General features: G+C 41.7%; 2 protein-coding genes across 2 annotated transcripts in view; one reads left to right on the forward strand and one right to left on the reverse strand.

The window, feature by feature from the left end:
• The window catches only part of ABCB7 (ATP binding cassette subfamily B member 7), a 267,277-nt gene that overhangs the window by 147,811 nt on the left and 100,256 nt on the right, over nucleotides 1–19,210 (reverse strand). The window contains exon 3 of the mRNA XM_082262773.1: nucleotides 17,202–17,288. Within this exon, the coding sequence (XP_082118899.1) occupies nucleotides 17,202–17,288 (87 nt within the window). The remainder of the gene's footprint in view (nucleotides 1–17,201; nucleotides 17,289–19,210) is intronic.
• RPL7A (ribosomal protein L7a) overlaps nucleotides 1–19,210 on the forward strand; it is a 475,634-nt gene that overhangs the window by 10,957 nt on the left and 445,467 nt on the right. The gene's annotated exons all lie outside the window — the stretch shown is intronic.

Here is a 19,210-nt window from a genome sequence, read left to right on the forward strand (position 1 = left end):
TACCTCTGCCGGTGTAACCTCAAGACTAAAGGTTTCCCGGACGGACACAACTAGTGCATCCACCACTCTTGTGCTATGGCGGAGGCAGAAACGTGCTCCTCACTGCTGAGGAGATATTACCTGAGACAACAGCCCCCTAAGAGGGACCTGCAACTGCATTGACCAGTTCCGAATCCGTATCTGAAGTATCTGATAAACAATAGGGGTAGGCGGGGGTCGCTACTTGACCCCCGTCCCTGACAGGCCACCTCCACCCGGGATACCAAAGACTCCAAAATTGCCGATAATGCATTAAAAACAAGTGGGGTACTGGAGGGTCCTGCGGCCACCTTGAGGGGATCAGGTGGGGATACCTATGCGGCAGGGTCAATGATTATACAAGACACTTGCCAGCGACAAGAAATGACAAAGTAAAAAAAAAAAAAAAACTTTTTTTTTTTTTTTTTTTTGTGTCCCCCAGTCGCAACAGTGCCCCTCAGTGTTACCTGCCTTTTTGGACCCCACAGAGAGAGAGACAGACCCCAAGGCTCATCCCTGATGCACAGAAGTTTTCATCAGCTTGCTCAGTGCTTGTCTTGTTACAGACAGGAGGTCTTTGGCCCTATTTCCTGAGTAAAAGAGGCGGCTCCGCCCCTTAACACGCCTGCCGGCTCCTCCCCCTGGCTCCATGAGGTGTTTGAGTCACCTCAAACATGGCCGCCCCCATGCTGGAGACACGAGGCTACACCAAAATGGCGGCCTCGTGCGATCTACCAGACAATGGCGGCGGCCTGCACAGAATAGCGGCATGTCTGCAGAAGGATCTCGGCCTCACAACCCTTCACCCTCATGGTGGTCAGCGTGGTCGGAGGTACCGGACCCTAGCGGGCCGTATGCGGTCCGCTGCTTAGCTGGAGGAATGATCTGGAATGCAGTATACATGTATAGACATCGCCCTGTGGCTACTGACAGGTAGGATACCTTATACTATCACAGTAAAGTTCTAGTACTGCCACTGACTACAATCATTTACACATCTTTACAATTAGATTGTCAGCTCCCAAACCAAGCCTCCTGGCTTCTTGTACACAAAAATCACACTCAATTAGGGGGATCTGTGACATGTTATAGGATAGAGGGGAACCCATCCTTACCATTACAGAGAGGGGCCCGCGTTCACCACAAGACCCGTCAGGGGGAAAGGGGGGAACATACTACTCACCATACCGGAACCAGGCGGGCGCCAACTCCTGACAGTACCCCTCTCCACCGGGGTGGGAGGGCTGTCGACCAATACGGGCGCCGTGACTCATGGTCTTTGGCGTTTCAGCGAGACGTTTAACTCGCAGGGTCAGTCCCCGTCCAGTGGGACTATGTCGCGGCCGACCCAGCGCGGAGCTAGGGCCTGCACGCGCTCGTAGGCTGAACTGGGGTGACCACTGGATCTCAACATCCAGCCCGTCGCCCAGTTCAGCTTTCTTGCTTGAAGATCTCACAGGAACACTGGAGAAAAAAAGCTGTCTTAAAAAATTATTTTCCAAGAAAAAAATCCTGCCAGGACCGAAGATCCCAGCAAGGTATCTAGGTCCTTACTCCTGACTAGACAGAAAAAAACTGATTTGCTGAGGCAGAGAGAGAGAGGATATACCCTCTGGGACTGCCCCTAGGGTGTGGCCAGAGCATTTTATTTCCTGTCTAGTCCTACTCCTGTGGAGGCAACATAACCCGAAGGTGCTGTATCACCGAGGACTACGTCTGTCAATGAGCGATAGAGAAAGGGGGCTTAATGTGTTTTTCTGCCTCAAGGGAACATCCTGCTTGAGATCCTGAGCATCTAATTTTCCCTCTCACTTCCATTTGTTTGGAACAAGCAGTGCAATGATATATGGTCAAGTGCTCTATGCGAAGTAAAAATCCCATAATCTCTAGGCCATTTTAGGAGTAAACGAGAGAAGGTTGTTACATTCCTATATAAAGTGGGACCAATAGAAGATACTTTGAGTTAAGAATACATACTTGAATCACTTTTTTTTAAAGCCAAGTATAGTGTCGCTTTAATAATGTATGAGCTGGCTTAGCACAGTAGACTCATGTCTAATAGCACCACTGAAGGGTGCCTGTGGTTGACAAATTATTGCAAGGATCTGGCCACTATGGACCTTGGGCATACAGAGTAAACCCAAGAACAATATTCTAAGTATCTTGGGATCGCTGGCTGACATTCTGACATCTGCATTTTTTTGTGTCTCAGGACCACGGACAGCGGCTCCTGTATATAAGAAGCAAAACACTGGGACCTGGTATTGCTGACTTCATTTGGAAGGCACATGTTCTGAATCCATCATAATGTTTCTTCCTTCAGTACTTGGATATTCAATGTCCCAGAACAAGCATGTACATATTAGGTATCCTGACACTCAGTATGCACATACTTGTCCAAACCAGTTAGTGAAGAATAGATGAAGATAACTGCCCTTGAGATTTCAACTTCAAAAATAAGCCAGCAATGGTAGCTCCCATGTTTCAGAAAGGTTTATCTATAGTCCCACTGGCCACCATACTGTTGTACAAGGCTATATTAATACAGATGTGTTCCTTTAGAAACAAATGTCCATGCATGCTCTCCCATAGCCAGTTTGATGATGCACAGTTCTATCAATGACCTTCCTCTTATTAGCCACTAGCGTGATACGCTTTGGTTACAAAGGGAAAAAATGCCTAATGACTGCTGTTGATGTGGAAGTCTTCAAAAGACAGAAAATAATTTGCAATGGATTCATATAAATAACTTCAGTGAAAACGGTGATTTTTACTTTCCTTAGGGATATGTTCATACCAAAGTATCTTAAAGCCCAATTGTAGTTTCCTTTCAAATACAGTGGGGAAAAATAATTAATTTGACCTCCTGCAGTAAGTTTGCCCACTTACAAAGAAATTAAGGGTCTATCAATTTTATCATAGGTGTATTTTAAATGATAGAGACAAAATATCAACCAAAAATATAGCAAAAACACATTATACAAATGCTATAAATTGGAATTGCAGTTCAGTGAGTAAAATAAGTATTTGACCCGCTACCAACCAACAATAATTCTGGCTCCCACCGACTGGCTACAGTATGTGTTCATGTGGTACACAGATTAGTCTGGTCAATTTAAGAAGGTGCTCCAAACGTCAACTCGTTATGTGTATAAAAGACATCTATCCACAGAATCGTTTTCTTCCATTCAAACTTCACCATCATGGGCAAGACCAAAGAGCTGTCAAAGGACATCAGGTACAAGATTGTAGACCTGCACAAGGCTGGAATGGGCTACAAGACCCTCAGCAAGAAGCTTGGTGAGAAGGAGACAACTGTTGGAGCGATTATTCGCAAATGGAAGAAATACAAAATAACCATTAATTGTCCTCGGTTTGGAGCCCTATGCAAGACTGCGCCACATGGGGCAAGAATAATCATGAGAAAAGTGAGGGATTAGCCCAGAACTACACAGGAGGAGCTTTAAATAAATGATCTCAAGGAAGTTGGGACCACAGTCACCAAACAAACTATTGGTAACACAATACGCCACCATGGATTGAAATCCTGATTCGCCCACAAGGTCCTCCTACTCAAGAAGACACATGTACAGGCCCATCTGAAGTTTACCAATGAACATCTAAATAATTCAGAGAAGGATATAGAGAAAGTGCTGTGGTCAAATTGAGCTCTTTGGCATTAACTCAACTCGCAGTGTTTGGAGGAAAAAAAAAATGCTGACTATGACCCTAAGAACACCATTCAGTCAAGCACGGAAGTGGAAACATTATACTTATGGGCTGTTTCTCTGTTAAAAGGTACAGGCTGGATTAAAAAAAAAAAAAAAAGTTACAGGCTGACTTTGCCGCATTGAGGGGGCAATGGATGGGGCCATGTATTGTAAAATCTTAACGCGAACCTTCTTCCTTCAGCCAGAACACTGAAGATAGATAGTGGATGGGTCTTCCAGCATGGCAATAACCCAAAACATACTGCCATGTGTAGAAACCAAAAGGCCAAAAAAAAAAACAGCACAAATGGGTCTTTACAGCACTGATCAGGTTGCTGACTTGGCATTGGCATGTACAAGATAGTTTGTGAACCTAAAAGATGAAGGTATGTATCCACTGACTTCTGACAAAATAGTCAAGCAGTAAAGGAAGGGACAGATCACACCTTGAGTGTTTGTACTGCATCTCCAGTACTTTGATTCCCTTCTGGTTAGTGTGCTTGACAGGACCAATTATTGGTGATACAAAAAAGCAACACTCTTTTCTGTAAATTTAATCTACAATGTAAGCTGGATTTTTTTCAGTGCACACTGCAGAGAATTCACAGCTAAAAGCTCGAGAATTGTTCTAGCTTGCTTAACTGCGCGTAAAATGTCACCACTTCATTTAACAGGGCTGGCTCTAAACTTGTGTAATCATGCATTATGAGTCCATTAAGCTATAGAGCACAAGACTATATTTAAAGGTTAAACGTGTATTGCAGAGGTTCCCAAATGAGCTCTTCAAAAAGAGTACAACCTATTTAAAGAAGAAATTCAGGATTAAGCATGGCAAGGAGGGGGAAAGCCTAATGCTTCTAGGACAACTGTTTTTAATGCAAATTTTAAATTTAACCTTGTTGGACAGAAAATGGCGGTCAACACGGAACTGCTGTTGAGGAAAAAAGGGCTTACGATTTTCAGCAATCATTTCTTACAGGTTGCACCAAACACATGAAAAAGCATGTTTAAATTCAATTACAAATTTGCCGGTATCACCAAAATACCCATTTGTGCTTTAGAAAGCACCTGACCTTTTTTTTGAAAAAAATTGTTTACCATTCACTTTTTTCTTTTACAAGTACACCTTTTCAGGCACATTTTTTTTTTTTTTTTTTACTTATATGTGCAACAACATCAATATACAGTATACAAGGTGTGACAAATGAATAAAATGCCTGCAGCGCAGCACTATGGTGGCGGGTACGCCATTCACACATAAACGTGTTCAGACATGTTCTAATTTGCACTTGCCAGGTCGCAAAAACAGTTGACTCAGTCTTTATGGAGTAGTAGAAGAAATAACAAGTGTGCGCATTGCGCTGTTGGTGGAAAACGAGTGCCAGGAATCTGGAGCCGTGGTCTAACATCAAATTTTAAGAGGAAATTGGCAAAAGTGCTAGTTCAACTTTAGCTCTGTTACAACAGGCAAGAGGTGAACATTCCATGAAGAAATCAAGCGTTTTTGAATAGCAAAGGTGATTGAAGGAGGGGCGGGAAGATGTCCACAATGAAGCAAGAAGTGAGCAGCCAAAAACAAAAGAAAGAATGGAATTGTGGGCAGAGTACAAATCCTTGTATACTCATGCTAGTGTGTTCCTTTGATCACAAGGGGATAGTTTACTGCGAGTTGACAGAATATGGTCCAACATTGTTACTTGAAAATTCTGAATAGGATACAGGACTCTGTTTGGAGGAAAAGACTGGAACTCTGGCCCGACAAGTGGATTCTTCACCACAGCAATGTTCCTGCACAGTTTTTTACAGTCCATTCCAGGAATTTAATTGTCACATGTTGTACGTGTGATGAAAAATAAAACAAAAAACAAAATGTATTAAAACATTACATTTTTTTATTACCAAAAAAGAAAAAAACATTGTCTCCCCTGGCCTTCAAAGCAGCTTACCAAGCACAGTTCTGCTCAGTTAGCTCCTTCCCTGGCTGTTGCATCCAAATAATGTGTGTTTTCAAAGAATCTTCCTCCCAATGTAATTTACATTTCAAAACGCCACATACAAAACGTAAAATTTCTTTTCACTTGGCTCAGCAAAGGAATAAAAATCACACTTTGTACCAATTTACACTTGTGACTGAGGGCAGTAAAAACAGGTGGTTTTTCACCACTCCCTGTTGAGATGCAAAGCCAGTCGAATGGGGGTGTAGACATGACATGGTCGCAAAGCTTTGGCTGTAATGCATGCAGTTGCAGCATAATGGTACAGCAATTACAGGGTTAAAACAGACAGAAGGGAGGAGACATATCACCTCCTCACCCCCATCAAAAGCTTTTCAAAGGGGGCGACAAGCACTGCCACAGGTAAATTTAGCCTAACACTTTAAAAGTGCATTGCAGCACAATTTGTAAAAGCAGGCTCCAAGTAAGTATCCAGGATGGCACCATAACATTGTTACTGACAGGGTCATTTAGCAGATGTCAACACTTCTGATTTCTTTAGGATTAGAACTTTTACTGCATTTACTGCTATCGCTGTGCCTATTAGAGAGCTTTCAGGTGTAGGAAACTTTTTAACAGGGACACAAACAAAAACACTTTGGAGTAAAATGGGGTAGAGTTAGGAACGACAATGGCTTACATGGTACAATGTTTGGAGGAAAACCCGGAGACACATGACGGAAGAAGACGCTTGTAATATTGTACAGCAGTTTGACCATGCAAGTAGATGTTTGAGCTCTTCTGATTCTTTGTCCGTTGAACAGGAAGGTAATAAACTTAAGTGGAAAACTAAAATACCATCCTGGCTATTTAGAGTGTAGGAGTGTAAATCAAAACGATGGCTAAACAAAATGACACATCCTTGATCGCTAAAGCAGTTCTTACGCAAGCATTTTAACAGTACGTTTAGCTGTTTGCTTGGTTTACCATGATCACAATTTGGGGGTCTTAGAAACCCATAAAGATGGGCTATATTGGAGGTAAAAATCCTAGAACTACCCCACAACAAAAAATATGCAATTCCTGCATCCTATAAAACAGAGCAAAAATGTGTCTCTGAGCTGTACAATTAGTAATTTGCCTGCAGATCTTCTACGATTAGGTTTGGTTGCTGTATTTTAAATAGAAAGTTATGCTTGCTATGCAAAGTGTACTAAACAGTGTTCATCAGCTACAGCTTTGTGGAAATTTAAACTGTGTAACTGTCCATGCATGCTGGAATGCTGCCAGTTTTATTCCGGTATAAAGGATTATATATTTTCTTATTTTACATATATTCTCTTATTATTTAAAAAGGTAATCAGGTAAAAAAGGTAATCAGGTAAAAGGTCAGGACTTGATTCTAAGTGTGGTATTTGCATTTGGAATCTATTGCTGTGAACCTACATCATGCATTCAAAGGAGCTGCCCATGCAAGTGAAACAGGCCATTGTAAAGCTTCAAAAACTAAACAAATCCATCAGAGAGATAGCAAAAACATTAGGAGTCACCAAATCAACAGTTTGGTACATTCTGAGGAAAGAAGAATACACTGGGGAGCTCAGCAACATAAAAAGGCCTGGACATCCACGTAAGACAACAGTGGTGGATGATTGCAGGATCCTCTCTGTGTTAAAGAAAAACCCATTCACAACATATAGACAAGTGAAGGACACACTCCAGGAGGTGGGTGTATCATTGTCAAAGTCTATGATCAAGAAAAGACGTCACAAGAGCAAATACAGAGGGTTCACCACAATTTGCAAACCATTCATAAGCCTGAAGAATAGAAAAGCCAGATTAGGCTTTGCCAAAAAAAAAAACAATCTAAAAAAGCCAGGCCAGTTCTAGAAAAGCAGTCTTTGGACAAATGAAACTAAGATTAATCTGTACCAGAATGACCGGAAGAAAAAAGTGTGGAGAAGGCTTGGAACAGCTCATGATCCAAAGCAAACATCTGTAAAACATGGTGGAGGCAGTGTGATGGCATGGGCATGCATGGCTTCCAGTGGCACTGGGTCATTGGTGTTTATTGATGATGTGACAGAAGTGAGAAGCAGCCAGATGAATTCTGCAGTGTTTCGAGACATACTGTCAGCCCAGATTCAGCCAAATGCAGCAAAGTTGATTGGACAGTATAGATAGACAATGATCCAAAACACACTGTAAAAGAAACCCAGGAGCTATTGAAGGAAAAGAAGTGGAATATTCTGCAATGGCCAAGTCAATCACCTGATCTCAACCCAATTGAGCATGCATTTCACTTGCTGAAGGCAAAACTAAAGACAGAAAGACCCACAGACAAAGAACAGCTGAAGACAGCTGTAGTTAGAGCCTGGCAAAGCATCAGAAGGGAAGAAACACAGCCTTTGGTAATGTCCATGGGTTCCAGACTTCAGGCAGTCATTCCCAGTAAAGGATTCATTACATTTAAGCCCCTGAAAATGGGGGGGGGGGGGGGCGGTGAATAAAAACGGTTGCAGTAGCTAAAATTTGTACTTGATATTTATGTTCAACCCCTTGAATTAAAGCTGAAAGTCTGCACTTCAAATTCATTTGGATTGTTTTATTTTAAATTTATTCAGGTGGCATACAGCGCCAAAAGTATGAAAATTGTGCCTGTGTCCAAATATATATGGACCTAACTGTATCTAACAACACACAAAATGATACGTATATTACTTGTGTCTGTGTCAGACACATTAGGGCCTTTTCTTACATAAATTAGAAAAAAAGCATTGCTTCCAATCATAAACATCTACAATTTGAAATGGATTTAAGCCTGTCTTTAAAATAATTGCTCCACATGCTCCAAGATTTCCAAAATAAGTGCTTTCATAATTAACACATTCCACAAAGAAATCCAGATTTAAAAAAGCACCAAAAAAACAAAAAGGAGACCATTTGAAGATTAAAAACAGGAAAAAAAAACTGAAAAAGTGTAACAAAATGAGACATTTATGCTCATCTGTAATTGGATGAGAAAGAAAAAGCAGAAGGGCATTGTGGCAGCTTTTAGCTACAAATCCATCTTCTCATCGCAGTTAAAAGAGTAAGGATATGCATAAATAGTTTTATTGTATCCAAGCACAGTTGGTACCAGGTCTATGAGAAACATGAGGAGCTGGAAGTGGAAGGGATGCTGTGACGGTATAAAAGAACCCTATGAAGAGAGAGTGTATGTAATTATACATTGCTACAGGCTAGTCAGGATAAGTCAAGATTGTGATTGGGAAGGGGGGAGGCAGACAATATTGTGAAATAGGTATTTCTGTCTGCACGGCACAGGTTCACAAATCGTAAATACTGTAGGGCAAACTGCACAGCCAACCTTGCAAACATATTTGTAATCTATATCATGCTGCATGCAGACACAGATGATGGAAATGTTATCTATACACAATAAACGGTCATTTTCATCCAATGCAACCTACATATAGTTATTAACAGATGTAGTCAGTCAATGTAATGACCTATTTGAGGGGTACATGCAAAAGGTGGATGCTTAGCGGCAGTACAAAATGAAATCTGCATGTTCACTGGTAACTTTTACTTCCAAAAGCACAAGGAATGGTTGTTTAATACCTAAAAGATTTAACTTATTTATAAATAAACATTTCTGTGTGTCAATTACCACGATTTCAGAACCCCTGTCATGTATATTAAATTGGTTTGCAGCATAAGCCGCTTCTCACTCTTAAAGAATAAGTACACCTTAACTACTTGCTGACCATGCCTCTTACATTTGTGGTAAAAATCTGTATTTTTTGCTGAAAAATTATTTAGAAAATACACTTAAATTAATTTGAAAACAAAAAAACATTATAAATACCCCAATTTTGTGCAGAATATGAAAGATGATGTTACGCTGAGTAAATGGAGACCCAACTTGTAATGCTTTAAAATTGCGTGCAGTCGTGAACTGGCAGTAAAATATGATACATAAAAATCTCCATAGGTGACGCTTTAAAAATTTCTACAGGTTACCAGTTACAGAGGAGTTCTAGTGCTAGAATTATTGCTCTCGTGTGGTGCAAACATGGTTTACGTATGTAGGCGTGACCTACGTATGTGTTCACCAACCCGGACCCCAAATCTCTCCTCTGCCCTTAAAAGCAAAAGATCAAAAAAAACTGTCTACTGTGATGGAAGCTGGGACTTGTAGTTCATTCATCCACAGATCTCTGGGATTGATTTTAAAAGTGACAGGAGCTGTGAGGGAGAAGAAAATCTATAAACTGTCCTGGGGGGGATGGGGGGGGGGGGAGAGTGCTTGGCAACATCTTACACTCCAAATAGGAGTGTGACATGTAACATATTGCTAAAGGTTGAAGAAATCATTATAAAACCCAAAACCAAAAAATTTAATATACTGCAGCTTACCAAGTATTAGATGTGGTGCATTATTGTATTAGTTTTGTTTTTTGTGAATTTTTTCCCTCTGTTTTCATCTGGTGATCTGGCCAGTAAAAACACCCTTTGTATTAGAGTGCCTCCAATCTGGATGAAAGAGCACAGGGGGCCCAGCAGACAACAGCTTTGTCAGTTGTAGGGGAGTAGTATTAAATGTACTAGCGGATTTAGATATCTAATGGAAAAGAGAAAGGAGAAAAGTCCTGGAAGGTGCACATATCTGCAAAACCCCCAATGAAGGTGTACGACAGGGAATCCCCCACGAGGAAGCCATGTATCCCTGTGGCATAACGTGTAGGGGAGGGGCAACCGGACGCCACGGTGCTTGAATTTGAGACAAACATACAGACCATAGGCAAATGCAGTGTCACAACTATAGAGAGATTTTAAATGCTGTTAAAAGAGGTACACTGGAGTAGAGGGTTGCATTGGGTTTTTGGGCTCCCGCGGGACCCAACGCTAATCTCGCGGAAGCGAGCGGTTTTACCTCTGCTGCGGGTGGGAGTGGGCGGTCACAAAATTTTGCGGGAGACTCGCGGAGAACGGTGCGATTTGGTGTACTGTATTTTCCGGCGTATAAGATGACTTTTTATAATAAAAAAAGATAGCCTTTTTTATTATAAAAAAAGATACCATTGGCGTCCTATACGCTAGGTACTGTAGCTTCATCTAGTTACAGAACGTCCTTATAAAATATTTTAGCCCACTGGATGTGTATACAGTACCTTTGGCAACTTACAGAACATCCCTGTGCTGTAATACTCTAGGTATCATGCTGAGCCAATCACGGCAAGTGGTGTATTCTATTAATGCATTCAAAGCCTGCTCGGATTGGCTGAGGCGGGCTTACACAACCTTTGTCAATCCGAGCAGGCTTTGTATGCATTAATCGAAAACACCACTTGCCATGATTGGCTCAGCGCGGTACATAGAGTATTACATCACAGGGACGTTCTGTAAGTAGCTGAAGCTTGCTGTATAAACATCCAGCGGGCTAAAATATTAATAATACAGGAGTTCCTTATGTAGCAGAAGCTACAGTACATATTAGGGCACATCCAGAGGGCTAAAATATTTAATAGGGACGTGATGGAGTTGCGATAAATGTACAAAAGTGTACAAACATTACGGGTGCGGGCATGAGTGGACACCAACATAGGGGGTGGGAGTGGAACACAAACATTGTGGGTGCAGGCAGTCCTGGTCATAGATTGGGCGGGTGCGGGTTTAATAAAACAGCCCCGCGCAGGGCTCTACACTGGAGCACCAGACTAATGTGAGTAGTACTCTTTGAATTAATAAAAAGCAATTGCAGTTTACGATATAAGCACTATTGGCGTTCCTTTCCTTATATTTATGGTTTGGGTGCAAGAGCCAAGGAGACATAGCGGTGGCAGTGGGAAAGATTAGTGGATAGCTATTGATTTAGTCCTTGAAGGACAAAAAGTGATATATGAAGAATTTAATTGTTGGGTCACATACCATCAGGTGAGGACACATCTAATAGGGGAGCACAAGTGTATTTCATAAGCACATGTATGAAGCATTCAAAAAATCACTGAGAGAAGCATTTGGATACATAGAAGCATGCAAGCACGGCACTAATGAATTACTACCACGGATGTACTGCACTAACTATTTGTAATCATACGTATATAACACTATTGTATGGATTAATATAACCCTTACTTATAGGAAATTGATGCACTTTATAAATTGGATATAGAACACGGTTTTGTATATTGAAGCACTTTTTTTAAATGAAATTTATTTCATTTCATTCGTTTAATTTATTGATTTCTTGAATTTGATTGATTTAGGGATCTACAGAGAGGCACGTTTCAACTATTTATTTCATGTATGCACAGTTTTACAAATTGGAGCACTTTTTGAATGAACTGCATTTAGCTTAACAGTTAAATTATTTTAAAGTATACACAGCGCACCACATTTTACTATTTAATTCATGTATGCATACATAAATATGGGGAAGTAGTGATCGACCGATATCGGTTTTTCGCTGCCGATACCGATATTTTGGCCAATGCATATCGGTATCGGCCAATATTTTTATACATTAAAAAAAAATGTCCTTTTTTTTTTTTTTTGACAGGTACGTTCGTAGAGGGATCTGAGGGTCTAAAAGATCCCAAACCCCTCCTCTGCACTTAAAAGCATTCAAAACGCCAAGTTTGGCTGTTTTGCATGCTGTCATTTTTTTTTAATCACTCATGACATCACTTCCGGTTTTTTGCATGGAGACCCGATCAGAGCCGAATACAGCTTTGATCGGGTCTTCAGCGGCCATGCAGGCTGGTTGCCTGGGTCTCTCGGTGGGAACGGAGACCAGCGGAAGGTGGCGGGAAGAGGGGGGGGATATCCCCTCCCACTATTTGTAATGACAGCCGAGCGGCTTCTCAGCTGCAATGGTTGTCATTACAGGACAGACGACCGTCGGCTATGGACGCCGGTACCAGGGTGATGCCTCTAGATGTAGGCATCATCCGTTACAAGCACTTTCCCGAAATATCGGTAACCTGCGGGGCCGACTCCAATATATCGGGAAAAGTGCGTATCGGCCCACGATATATCGGCTTTGCCGATAATCGGTTGATCCCTAGTGTTAAATGTTGGCGGCTTTATCCCTTTAAATATAGCATAGTTTTTTTTTTTTTTTGCAAAACACTATCCTTAATATTTCTGCATGACAGCTTCAGCCTGGGCACCGACAGGCCATGCTTCCAACGCATTTCACTCCACCCACCAAGCTCAGTGCCCTTTGACCTTCTTAAGGGGTTTTGCAGAGATGTGCGATTTCCAGGACTTTTCCCTTTTCCATTAGATGCCTAGAGCTGGGACAAGCTGTGTCCTTGTCTGCACCCCAAGCGGTTGCTACATAAGAGGACCTGGTGGAGCCTTGATCGGCACCTGCAGATTTAGTTTAGGTCACAGCAGATTTAGAAACACTAACAAACCGAAACCAATTTCCAGCACTATAATCAGTTTCAGCAAACCGTTTTTTCTTTTTTCCTTTTGGAATAAAGGTTCATTGTAAGCACCCCTGACAGTGGTAAAAGGTTTGTCCCATTCTTGTAAACTGATACATCTTGAAGAGAGCTTACTCTTTTAAAAAAAAAAACAACAGACCTACTGGCTGAATCACCAGATAAAAATAGAAGAAAGGAGGCCTAAAAAAGAAAACTAATGCAACCATCTCATCTAAAAATTGGCTCCCGCTGTTGCCTCAATTTCCAGCGAGGAAAGAGAGCCACTGCTCTCAGGCACAGCACTGAATCAAGATTGGGCTCAGGCAAGTATAAGCGAAGGGCTGGGAAATTACACATAGATTTTTACCTTTCTATTCTCTGTATTAAGGTAAAAAAAAAAAACCCTTCTACCTTTGTAACCACTTTAAAGGTGAGAATTTGCCCATTTACAAGTGTGTTGTTATAAATAAACAATTTCACTGGTTTGAAGAGTTTGCCAGTAATGCAATTTTCAAAATGCAAAAAAAGAAAGCACAAAAAATAGGTGCCTAACGTTTCTATAAGAAACATGTCCTAGCCTTCTTTCATCTGCTATTAAAATTAGCTGACAAGTGTTGGACTGACCACTAGCAAGTCTCTCCAAACCATTCGGGATGCTGAATTATGCCCCAACTGCACCCAACTGCTGGATGGCTACTTATCACAAGTTCCCACTCAGATGCCTCACCTTCTATGAGACATCTTGTGCTGTGCTACGGCTCCCTGAGGTTCCCATTGCATTTTAGTTCAGCTTTTATTTCTAATTGTTCTGCTTATAGCCATATTACACTGCATACAACTTGGCTAATATAGAATGTATACTCTGTATATACTGTACACTCAAACTGTTCTACCTATGCTTTCCTGGAGATTTGTTGATTCTTTGTGATATTTTAGATGATAGATTTTTTGTCACATCTTTGTTCAGTTTCACAACATATTTGCTGCAACATCAATAGGCCATTATGCCTATCTGCCACATGTGTTTTTCCTGGAGTTTCCTCCTTCCAGCAATCACATTTCCCAGACCTGGATTCATTCCGCTGTAAAACTTTAGTGAATTGTTATTAAGCAAATACTTAGTACAATGTAGTGGATTAGGCATAGCTTATGAAAAAAGTAACATTGTTACAAGCCACATCTTAATTTTACTACAATTTCTGACTTCTCAAACCCAGCATGTACTGCATATTGAAAATGTCAATTTCAGTTAAACTAAAGCAACATCCAGGTTTGGTTAGGAATAGCATTTAATATCACCTTTTAAATGGTCTGCAGTTCTAAACCAATATACTGGGGATCCTGTGTCTCGGAATTTCTGTCATTTAAAGGTCATTAAAATGGCAGTGACGCACTCCTTGCTGTCGCTTTGGACCTTTGGGTCTATGAATGGCAGCCTGTTAAATTTTCTCTTGCCACATAATTACTGAATACAGCAGAAGAGGATATTCCATTATTTCTAATAACCAAGCTACACAATAGAGCCAAAATATTATTTCCAGAGCTGATGCTACCAAAAAGCTAACATGGCTTAAAAGTGAAGAAATCCTAGCCTTTCCTGGTCCCTAAGCTTTTAATTTCATATGTTGTTACCATATGTAAAAAACTTGAACAATGAACATCTCTTACTTGCTTCAAAAATATTCTATTGAAAGTATTTTGATGTATGTGCTCAGTAAAGCTGACCACAAACAGTTCAAATCTCGGCTAGTTTAGCAGGGACCAACCAAGATTCGAACCATGTATGGGCAGGCTGAATGTATCAAAGTTGATCGATTGATCAATTGAGTACAACCAGCCTGCCGGATTTTACATGCAATTATTACTAGCAGCTGTTGCACCTGCTTTCCCGGCGGGATAATTCCCCCTGCTCGGAGAACACAATGGCTCCTCAACAGAAAGGATACACCTGTCAACACTGCCAAGAAAATAACTCCTTCCATGCCCAGCCTAAGTACAAAAAATTGGATTTTTGTAAGAACTTACCATAAAATCCTTTTCTCCGAGTCCTCTGACAGACGCAGCTCTCAATGCTTCTTCACTAATGTGTTATGCGCCATCTACAGGAGTAGACTAAGTAGTGAAAAGTTTTCACTCGACACGCCTATAGGGGCTGTCCCTTACAACATAACCCCAGACACACTGTGCTCTCAAATCAGTTTCGTAGCAAGCAGTGAAAGAAGACACAACCAATCCCAAAATAGAGGGGCAGGAGCTGCATCTGTCGGAGGACTCCGAAAAGGATTTTACGGTAAGTTCTTACAAAAATCCAGTTTTCTCTCACATCCTCTGACAGACGCAGCTCTCAATGCTTCTTCACTAATGGGACGTCCCAAAGCAGTGTAGGCATGAGGGATGGGAACCTATACCCCAGGCTAAAAAAAAAGCCAACTGGGCAACAAAAGAGCTCAACTTAAAACAATAGGAGCTCATCCCCAAGACAAAAAGTCACCCCCGAAAGAGAAGAAAACCAAGTCACGTAAAATGGCGGCCGAAAATGGCGCCAAAGCACTCATGAGGGAATATGGCTGCTGCCCTTACACAGAGCGGCCTATGCCCACAACCTCAAAATGGCGGCCGAAAACGGCGCCCAGTGCTCAGAAAACCCAGGAATGAGGCCATCGTGGGAATCCCCCTAAAAAGGAACCCCGAGAAACAAGTTAACATCCTCAATACTCCCCCCCCCCCCCCCCAGGCATCAGATGCCACTATAGCGCCTGACAGGCCAGGGGGGATCTTTCAGAGAAGCGTAGCCCTGTTATCCCCAGGAGTGGGCCCACATTCCCCCCTCCCCCCAGAGGTCTGTCGCAGGGAAACAGGGGACATTGCATCACTCGCCATACCATGGACCGGGAGGCTCCACTCCGAAACAGCTCACCTCCCACCCTGAGTGGGGGTGCTGCCAGCCAAAAGGGGTATGCAACGACTCAGAGTGTTCCAGGTCGATGCGTCCTGGTGACGCTTCCGATCACAGGCTCGTCCCCATCCACCGAGACTCTGTCGTGGCGAGGCCTGAGCGGACCACAACCTGCTCACGCTCGTTGGCCGGTAGGCTGGTAGACCATAAGGATCTAGATTATCTAGTGCTAAACCCCAGCCCCGCTGTCACTTGTAATTCACCAGGAGGATCCCCCTGACATTAGCTAGTGATAGTGAGTAAAGAGAAATAAACAAACATTCTCAAAAGAAAATAAAAACAGAGACCGAAGTCCCAGCAGGAAACCTAGGTCCTACTCCTAAACTAGACAGCAAGAAACTGATTTGAGAGCACAGCGTGTCTGGGGTTATGTTGTAAGGGACAGCCCCTATAGGAGCGTCGAGTGAAAACTTTTCAGTGCCTAGTCTACTCCTGTAGATGGCGCATAACCCATTAGTGAAGAAGCATTGAGATCTGCGTCTGGCAGAGGACGTAAGAGAAATTACCTTTTGATTCTGCCAGGAATCTTGTGAGTTAATAGTTTGCCAGGCTGCCTGTGGTGCACTCCTATGAAATGCATTGTTCCCTGCTAGCTTTTTGGATTATAAAACACATGCTATGTAATGTTGAAAAGGGTGGGCATTTTGTAGTCCTGTCCTAGTGTGACAACACTGCTTCTGTATATACAGTACAGTATGGTGAGCAAACGTTGTCACCCATATACAGAAGAAAGCTTGTTACTGCAAATTTCACTAGGTAAAAGTAAAGGAAAACAAGTTTACAAAAAGGAAAGGAATGCAGCCACCACATCTCAGGATGGGTAACTTTAATTCTTGTTCTTGGGATCAGACACGTTTTAAACAGCTGTTGACAAAACTGATGTAATACTTGGCTTTATTGTTATGCCCCCCAAAACTGGGAAAATTCAGATATCCAGATCCAGTATAAATTTTTCTGAGGCAAGACCTGATCTGCTGAAATCTGATTGGCAACTATGAATTAGGGCACAGAGGCCCACAGTAAATACCACTAATTGATAGCTTGGCACCCACAACTGCACATAAAAAGTAAAAAAGGACACAGAAAATGAATTTAGGTAAGAATATTTAAGGTGAATGTATACTAAAAATGGCTGTTTTCTTACCCCATCTTTGGGATCTGTGTGAAGTCCACCTCCTGCATTCCCATGCCAGCATGATCTTATATGAGTATTAGGCCATCCTGATAGTATCTACAATAAAAGAACACAATTTTATAGGTATATATCATCCTTGGTAAAAGATACAACTAAATAAAAAGTAAATGCCTTTATTTGTGTAAAGCAGGGGTCCCCAAACTTTCCAAACAAAGGGGCCAGTTTATGGTCCTTCAGACTTTAGGGGGGGGGGGGGGGCGGACTGTGGTCAATGGAAGTAGAAAATGTCCCAGCATCAGTGGAAGTAAACAAATGCCCCATCTTTGGTGTCATTGAGAGCAATTGTGCCCCCTGCTGACGAAGTCGTGGATTTGGCGTAACTCGTACGGAGGAGGAGCCTGTACACGCCGCAGCATACCTATCCCGCTGTCCATGCCTGCACTAGCTTAGTGCCAGCTAATGTGAGTTTTTAATCATGGTTTACCTCAATACATCTTATAAAACGGAGAGCATTAGATCGCTGTGTTTATTTTATACATGCACCTGACCATGACTGTGGAGAGAGGAGTTTAAAGGAGGGGACACCAGTATTTCCTTTCACTGTGTCAGTGGACACAGCAGGGCTGACCATTACATCCCACTAAAAGCACCCTGATCCAGAGAAGGAAAGGAGGAGGTGACGTTCCCATTGCCGAATAGCACTTGTGAGTGCACAAAGTGTGTTTGGCTCATTATCTGTGAGCCAAACTGGGAGGTGAGCGGCTAGCATTTTCATTAATGCACGGAGTCACTTTATGATATTGAAGCACCAGCACCTGATTGATTTAATTGCACAGCACGAAAGATATCATTCATCTTTTTGATTATGGACTATGCACATTGTTTGATTAAATTATGGTCATCACTCAGAATATTTATCGTCACATAACCAATCAGCATGTGCACTTTATTGTGACATTTATTTCTTTGATATATATATATATATATATATATATATATTTTGAATTCTCAATTATTTATCTATTTAATTCACGTATATTTCACTTCACTAGATTTCACGATTTATATTAACTATATTCTTGTGGCGCTGCATTTTTTTATTTCGAATTGTGCCCCATCGTTTGTGTCATTGGGAGGAATTCCACCCCAATGTTGGTGTCAGAGGATGAAACATTGCCCCAAGGGCCAGAAAAAAGCAAGCAAATGGCCACATTTGGGCCCCCAGGCCACCATTTGGGCAACACAGATGTAAAGGAAAGGTATTAGAAAGTCATACATCCTCTGTGGTTTTCAAGTTAAGATTTGTTTCAGGAAGGAGGAGCAAAAATGTAAAAATACTTAGAAATATATTTAAAGCAGAACCAAAAGGCAAAACTTTCTTACATTTTGGAAAGAGTAGGGGGGGGGGGGGTTAAAACCCCAGTCAGGTTTTTAGACTTTTGGAGAGACTTCCCTTCACTTCCTGTCCCAAAGCCAAAATAGGAAGTGAGAGAACATCTCTTTATAGTTAGGAAGTCCAAAGTTGTCACCAAAGCTAATGTGTCCATTGGAAGATCTCTCATCTATTACAGTTCTGACAATTTATTTTACTTTAAAAAAAAAAAATGGTAAACATGACAAAAACAGAGAAGGCGACTCTCCATAACAGGGGCCAGACTGCATTAAAAAAAAAAACATGACAGCTGTTCTAATCCCTCCCCACTTGATCTAAAATTAAAAAAGGAAAATAATGTTGCCTTTAGTTATATATTAAGGGGCACTTGAAACTATAGCAGAGAGCTGCGTTCTTCTAGAGAAGAAAAACACAGCTCTCAGCGAGGGCACACAGTAAACAATGGTTTTCTGTGTGTCCTGTTTGCACTTCTTGGCAGTTGAAAGCTGTAGGACAGAGAAATGCAGACATGTTTCATTTTTCTCCCCAGCTCCGCAGGTGAACTCAGTCAAACACAATGGGAACACCAACAGCCACCTGCTTACTGTATGGGTTGAGCATTCCCTACCCCACTGAACTTAGCAGG

Source organism: Pelophylax lessonae, assembly GCF_965119305.1.
Source record: "Pelophylax lessonae genome assembly, chromosome: 7".
Taxonomy (NCBI): Eukaryota; Metazoa; Chordata; class Amphibia; order Anura; family Ranidae; genus Pelophylax; species Pelophylax lessonae.